The 7,105-nt window shown below is 66.4% G+C and overlaps 1 protein-coding gene across 2 annotated transcripts; it reads right to left on the minus strand.

The window, feature by feature from the left end:
* Positions 1–14: 14 nt before the first annotated feature.
* Positions 15–7,105, minus strand: MYL6 (myosin light chain 6). 2 transcript variants are annotated; one of them, XM_058822233.1, is made up of 7 exons: positions 7,053–7,105; positions 6,734–6,761; positions 5,042–5,185; positions 3,429–3,602; positions 859–936; positions 690–730; positions 15–230 (listed from the first exon to the last, which is right to left on the minus strand). In XM_058822233.1, the coding sequence occupies exons 1-6, from the start codon at positions 7,053–7,055 to the stop codon at positions 702–704; spliced, it is 456 nt and encodes a 151-aa protein (XP_058678216.1). In that variant the 5' UTR covers positions 7,056–7,105; the 3' UTR covers positions 15–230; positions 690–701. The 2 variants fall into 2 exon arrangements, with proteins under 2 accessions (XP_058678216.1, XP_058678217.1); XM_058822234.1 differs by lacking the exon at positions 690–730.

The following is a 7,105-nucleotide window of genomic DNA, read 5'->3' on the forward strand; positions in this document are numbered from 1 at the left end:
CCACGACCACTCTCTGAGCCTTTATTTCGATTTATTTTGATGCTGTGGAGCAATAATTAATAATTTAGCCGGTGGGGCTGAGGGGAGGGGGCTCGGGGGGTGACAGAAAAATGAGGGGAAAAGGCACAAAATCGAGTGAGGAGGGGACAGATAATGAGATAATGAAGAGGAGGGGGTGTAAAAAATAACGAGGAGGGGTCTTCATCCACTCAGCACCATCCGGACCAGCTCTGCGGAGAGAAAAAGAGGAGGGGGATGTGAGGAGGGGTCTGTGGAGGCCCCCAAAACCCCAAATCCCAGAGAGAGGCAGAAAAACCAAAAGTCCAAAACGGCTCAAGAGCTCAGGGAGGACCCAGCAGCCCCGAGGGGAGGGCGGGGGGGGCTCCTTCCTGCAGCCCCCTCCCCAAAACCAGCCCTGGCACGCAGGGGGGGCTCCATGCACAGAGGGGCATGCAGGGAGGAGAGAACCAGGCAGCCTTTTTTTTTTTTTTTTTTTTTTTTAAATTTTGCATTATTTTGGAAAATATTTAAAAAAAAAAAAGAAAGACACCAGGGCGCAGCAGGAGGAAGGAAAAAAACAATATATTATGAGGGGAAAAAAAAAAAAAAAAAAAAAAAAAAAAGAAGGAATGAGGAAAAAATTAAAAAAATAAATAAATTTGAGGAGGGGGCTCGGGGGGAGGCGTTACCCCTGCGAGGCGTCACCCTGACAAGATGTGTCTCACAAAGGCTGGGGGGAACAAGGAACAGACGTGATGGTCAGGGAGGGGTGGGGGCGTGGGTGACCCCCCCCCCCCAGGACCCCCCGGGACCCCCCCCCCCGGCGGGACCCCCCCCCCCGGGACCCCCAGGCCTCACCCTCGTAGTTGATGCAGCCGTTGCTGTCCTCGTGGCCGGCCACCAGCTGCTCCACCTCCTCCTCGGTCATCTTCTCACCTGGGGGACACCTCTGGGCTCACCTCTGCCCTGGTGGGGGGCGCTCTGGGGGTCCGTGGGCTTTGGGGGGGCTTTAAAACCTCAGGTGGGGCCGCTCCCGGCAGCACCTTGGGGACCCTCGGGGTGCCCACACCCACCTTGGCAGCACCCTGGGGACCCCTGAGGTACCTGAACCCACCGCTGGCAGCACCTTTGGGACCCTCAGGGTGCCCAAGCCCCACCTTGGCAGCACCTTGGGGACCCCCAAACCCCCCTGTGAGCACCCCTGGGACCCTCAGGGTGCCCAGGCCCCACCTTGGCAGCACCTTTGGGACCCCTGAGGTACCCGGACCCACCGCTGGCAGCACCTTTGGGACCCTCAGGGTGCCCAAGCCCCTCCTGGCAGCACCTTTGGGACCCCCAAATCCCCCTGGCAGCACCTTTGGAACCCCCAAACCCCCCTGTGAGCACCCCTGGGACCCTCAGGGTGCCCAGGCCCCACCTTGGCAGCACCCTGGGGACCCCTGAGGTACCCGGACCCACCGCTGGCAGCACCTTTGGGACCCTCAGGGTGCCCAAACCCCCCCTGGCAGAACCTTTGGGACCCCCAAACCCCCCCTGGCAGCACCTTGGGGACCCTCAGGGCGCCCACACCCACCTTGGCAGCACCTTTGGGACCCCTGAGGTACCCGGACCCACCACTGGCAGCACCCTCAGGGCGCCCAAGCCCCTCCTGGCAGCACCTTTGGGACCCTCGGGGTGCCCACACCCACCTTGGCAGCACCTTTGGGACCCCCAAACCCCCCTGGGAGCACCCCTGGGACCCTCAGGGTGCCCAGAGCCCCTTGGCAGCACCTTTGGGACCCCCGAGGTACCCCCAGGACCCTCAGGGGACTCAGACCCCCCCCCCCCCGCAATTTCAGCAGCACTGAGACCCCCAGAGCTCCGAGACCCCCCCCCTTCCCTGGCATCACCTTTGGGACCCTCAGGGAACCCACAGCCCCCCAAACCCCCCTAGTTTGAGGTCCCCAACCCCCTGAGACCCCCAGACCCAAATCCCCTGCATCCCACAGCTCGGGGGCTCCATTCCCCAACCCCCTGAGACCCCCAAACCCCCCAGACCCTTCACTTCAAGGTCCCCAGACCCCTGAGACCCCCTCAGACCCCCCATTTAGGAGACCCCACACCCCTGAGACCCCCATTTTGAGGTCCCCAACCCCGAGACCTCCAGACCCCTCATTTTGAGGTCCTCAGAGCCCCCCAAACTCCCCCATTTCGAGGCCCCCACCCCCATTTCGAGCTCCCCAACCCCCTGAGACCCCCCCCCATTGAGGAGATCCCAACATCCTGAGACCCCCCCCAGACCCCTCATTTCCATGTCCCCAACCCCATTCCGAGCCCCCCACTCCCATTCCCAGCCCCCCAATCCCATTTCGAGCCCCCTACCCCTATTTTGAGTCCCCCAGCCCCCCATTCCAAGCCCCTCACCCCCATTCCGAGTCCCCAGACCCCCATTCCGAGCTCCCCACCCCTCATTTCAAGCCCCCTCACCCCCATTCCGAGCCCCTCACCCCCATTCCGAGCCCCCAGCCCCCCATTTAAAGCCCCCTACCCCCATTCCGAGCCCCCAGACCCCATTTAAAGCCCCCAGCCCCCCATTCCAAGCCCCTCACCCCCATTCTAAGCCCCCAGACCCCCATTCCGAGCTCCCCACCCCTCATTTCAAGCCCCCTACCCCCATTCCAAGCCCCCAGCCCCCCATTCCAAGCCCCCTACCCCCATTCCAAGCCCCCAGACCCCCATTCCAAGCCCCCAGCCCCATTCTGAGCCCCCAGCCCCCCATTTAAAGCCCCCAGACCCCCATTCCGAGTCCCCAGACCCTCATTCCGAGCTCCCCACGCCTCATTTCAAGCCCCCTACCCCCATTCCGAGCCCCCAGACCCCCATTCCAAGCCCCTCACCCCCATTCCGAGCCCCCAGACCCCCATTCCAAGCCCCTCACCCCCATTCCGAGCCCCCAGCCCCCCATTTAAAGCCCCGAGCCCCCATTCCGAGCCCCCAGACCCCATTTAAAGCCCCCAGCCCCCCATTCCAAGCCCCCAGCCCCCCATTCCGAGCCCCCAGACCCCCATTCTGAGCCCCTCACCCCCATTCTGAGCCCCCAGACCCCCATTCCGAGCCCCCCAGACCCCCATTCCGAGCTCCCCATCCCTCATTTCAAGCCCCCTACCCCCATTCTGAGCCCCCAGACCCCCATTCCAAGCCCCCAGACCCCCATTCCAAGCCCCTCACCCCCATTCCGAGCCCCCAGACCCCCATTCCAAGCCCCTCACCCCCATTCCGAGCCCCCAGCCCCCCATTCTGAGCCCCCCAGACCCCCATTCCGAGCTCCCCACCCCTCATTTCAAGCCCCCTACCCCCATTTCGAGCCCCCAGCCCCCCATTCCGAGCCCCTCACCCCCATTCCAAGCCCCCAGCCCCCCATTCCGAGCCCCCCAGCCCCGGGGGCTCACCGAGGGTGACGAGCACGTGGCGGATCTCGGCGCCCATGACGGTGCCGTTGCCCTCCTTGTCGAAGACGCGCAGCCCCTCCACGTAGTCCTCGAAGCAGCCCTGGTCCTTGTTCTTGGCGATGGTCTGCATCATGGGCAGGAACTGCTCGAAGCTCAGCGTCTTCACGTTCATCTCTGCGCGGCGGGGAGGGGGCTTTTCAGGGGCTTTGGAAGGGTGGGGGGCTTCCCGAGGGGGTTTATGAGGGTGGGGGGGCTTCCCAAGAGATGTTTGGGGGAAGGACAGCCTGGTGTCGAGGGTTTTGGGGCGGGGGTCTCATTGGGGGTGTTCTCAGCAGTGCTCAGGGGTGAGGGTCTCTGGGGCTGAGAATTTGGGGTGGGGGTCTCTTTGGGGGCGCTCTCTGCAGCGCTCAGGGCTGGGGATCTCACGGGTGTTGAGGATTTGGGGGTGGGGGTCTCAGTGGTGCTGAGAATTTGGGGGGAGGGCGTCACTGGAGCTCTGCAGGGCTCAGGGTAGGGGGGGGGTCTTTGGGTTGGGGTTTGTCATTGGTGGTGAAGATTTAGGGGTGGGGGTCTCACTGGTATTGAGGATTTGGGGGGGTTCTCAGTGTTGGGGTCTGCCACTGGAGCTGAGCATTTGGGGTGGGGGTCTCACTGGTGCTGAGGGTTTGGGGGTTGGTCGGGTGAGGAGGGGTCTTTGGGTTGGGGTCTGTCACTGGTGCCAAGAATTTGGGGCAGGGGGTGTCACTGCTGTTGAGGGTTTGGGGGTGGGGGTTGGTTGAGTGAGGAGGGGTCTCACTTTTGGGGTCTGTCACTGGTGCTGAGGATTTAGGGGTGGGGGTCTTGCTGATGCTGAGAATTTGGGGCGGGGGTCTCTTTGGGGGCGCTCTCTGCAGTGCTCAGGGGTGAGGGGGGGTCCCGGTGTTGGGGTCTCACTGGTGTTGAGAATTTGGGGTGGGGGTCTCTTTGGGGGCGCTCTCTGCAGTGCTCAGGGCTGTTGGGGTCTGGGGTCTGTCACTGGTGCTGAGGGTTTGGGGAGGGTCTCGGTGTTGGGGTCTGTCACTGGTGCCAAGGATTTGGGGGTGGGGGTCTCACTGGGGCTGAGAATTTGGGGTGGGGGTCTTGAGCTGAGGATTTAGGGGTGGGGGTCTCAGTGATGCTGAGGATTTGGGGCGGGGGTCTCACTGGGACTGAGAATTTGGGGCGGGGGTCTCAGTGATGCTGAGGATTTGGGGTGGGGGTCTCACTGGGGCTGAGAATTTGGGGTGGGGGTCTCAGTGATGCTGAGGATTTGGGGGTGGGGGTCTCACTGGGGCTGAGAATTTGGGGTGGGGGTCTTGAGCTGAGGATTTGGGGCGGGGGTCTCAGTGACGCTGAGGATTTGGGGTGAGGTCTCAGTGACGCTGAGGATTTGGGGTGGGGGTCTCAGTGATGCTGAGGATTTGGGGCGGGGGTCTCAGTGATGCTGAGGATTTGGGGTGGGGGTCTCTTTGGGGGTGCTCCCCGCAGTGCTCAGGGCCGGGGCTCGGTCGGCTGAGGAGGGGTCTCAGTGCTGGGGTCCCGGGGGTCCCGGGGGGCAGCAAAGGGGGGGATCCCCTGCTGGGGGGGGGTCTCACCATCGCTCTTGGGGTTCCCCAGCACCTTCATGACCTCGGCGTTGGTCGGGTTCTGCCCCAGCGCCCTCATCACGTCCCCGCATTGGCTGTACAGGATCTTCCCGTCCCCGGTGCGGTCAAAGAGCTGGAACGCCTCCTTGAACTCTGCCGGGAGCCACCGGGTCAGGGCGGGACCACCGGGACCCCCCCGGGACCACCGGGAACCCCCCGGGACCACCGGGAGCCTCCTTGAACTCTGCCGGCACCGACCGGGTCAGTGAGAGACCACCGGGACCACCGGGAACCCCCGGGACCACCGGGAGCCTCCTTGAACTCTGCCGGGACCAACCGGGTCAGTGCGGGACCACCGGGAACCCCCCGGGACCACCGGGATCACCGGGAGCCTCCTTGAACTCTGCCGGGAGCCACCGGGTCAGTGAGAGACCGCCGGGACCCCCCGGGACCCGCCCGGGACAGTGCAGGACCACCGGGATCCCCCAGGTCAAAGAGCTGGAACGCCGCCTCCTTGAACTCTGCCGGGACCCAACCGGGTCAGTGCAGGGCAACCGGGACCACCGGCAACCCCCCGGGACCACCGGGAGCCTCCTTGAACTCTGCCGGGACCCACCCGGTCAGTGCGGGGAAACCGGGAACGCCCGGGACCCTTCCTGGGTCAGTGCCGGGGCACCGGGAACCCCCTGGGACCACCGGGAGCCTCCTTGACCTCTGCCGGGACCGACCGGGTCAGTGAGAGACCACCGGGACCCCCCCGGGACCACCGGGAATCCCCCGGGACCCTCCCTGGGTCACCACGGGACCATCGGGACACCGGGACCCCCATGACACCAGCACCGGGACCCCAGCCCCGTGTCAACGGCACCGGGACCGCCGGGACCCCCCCCCCCCCCTCAGGGACCTCAAACACCCCGGGACCCTCCCTCAGTCTCAGCAGCGCCGTGACCACCGGAACCCCTGTGACACCGGGACCCCTGTGACAACACCACCGGGACCCCCGGGACACCGGGACCACCGAGTCAGCACCGCCGGGACCCCCGGGACCCCGAGACCCCCGGTTTGTTCCACCGAGACCCTTGAGTCGCATCCCCGCGACCCCGCAACCGGGACCCCCGGTCGGGTTTCGCTCCCCGGTGCGATCCGGTTTCCGGGTAGGATCCGGTTCCCGGTGCGATCCGGTTTCCCGGTGGAACCCGACCCCGGGCCGGGATGCAGGAGGGGCCGCCGCCCTCGGGGGATGCTGCCCGTGCCCGCTGGATCCCGGGGCACCGGGAGGGGCCGGGCGGGTCCCGGGGCACCGGGAGCGCTCCGGAATCCGCGGCCCCGCCCCGCAGGAATGCGCGGCCCGCGCGCGCCATGCCCATATAAGGGCAAATTGCGCAGGAGGGGCCCGAACCCCCCCGGTCCCGGTTCCGGTCCCGGTTCCGGTGCCGGTGCCTTTCCCGGTTCCTTTCCCGGTTCTGTCACGGTTCCCATCCCGGTTCCGCAGCCTCGGTACCCCCCGGTCCCAACGGGGACTTTGCCCCGGGAAGGCCCCGCCCGAGGCCGCGCAGGAAGCGCCGGGGGCGGCGGCGGCGGCGGGAGCGGCCCGGGGGGGTCCGTCCGCCGTGCCCGGTGCTCGCTCCAGGTGCCCGGTGCTCGGTACCCGGTGCTCGGTACCCGGTGCGCGGTACCCGGTGTCCGGTGCCGGTCACTCACCCGCGGTCTGCTCCTCCGAGAAGTCGCACTGCGGGGAGAGCGGCGGTCAGGATGGGAACCGGGAAGCGGCGGCGGCACCGGGATGGGAACCGGGAAGCGGCGGCGGCATCCCCGCTGGATGGAGCGGCCGCCCGCGCCCGGTGCCCGCCCGGTGCGCCCGGGAGCTCCCGCGCCATCCCCGCCCCGGTGCGACCCCCGCCCCGGTCCCCCCGCGCATCCCCGCCCGCGCATCCCCCGCGGTTCCGTTCCCGGTTCCCCTCCCGGTTCCGTTCCCGGTTCCGTTCCCGGTTCCGCTCCCGGTCCCGTTCCCGGTGCCCACCATGGCGGCGGCCGCTCCCGTCCGTTCCTTCCTGCGCCTTCGGGCGTCACCGC

This window comes from Ammospiza caudacuta, chromosome 31, assembly GCF_027887145.1.
Source record: "Ammospiza caudacuta isolate bAmmCau1 chromosome 31, bAmmCau1.pri, whole genome shotgun sequence".
Classification (NCBI taxonomy): domain Eukaryota; kingdom Metazoa; phylum Chordata; class Aves; order Passeriformes; family Passerellidae; genus Ammospiza; species Ammospiza caudacuta.

Excerpts from the sequence above, each read along its gene's own strand:
- MYL6 (XM_058822234.1), bottom strand. Across the intron at positions 5,186-6,733 it reads CTCGGAGGAGCAGACCGCGG|AGTTCAAGGAGGCGTTCCAG; the intron begins GTGAGTGACCGG and ends GGCTCCCGGCAG. Across the intron at positions 937-3,428 it reads CCACGTGCTCGTCACCCTCG|GTGAGAAGATGACCGAGGAG; the intron begins GTGAGCCCCCGG and ends GGTGTCCCCCAG.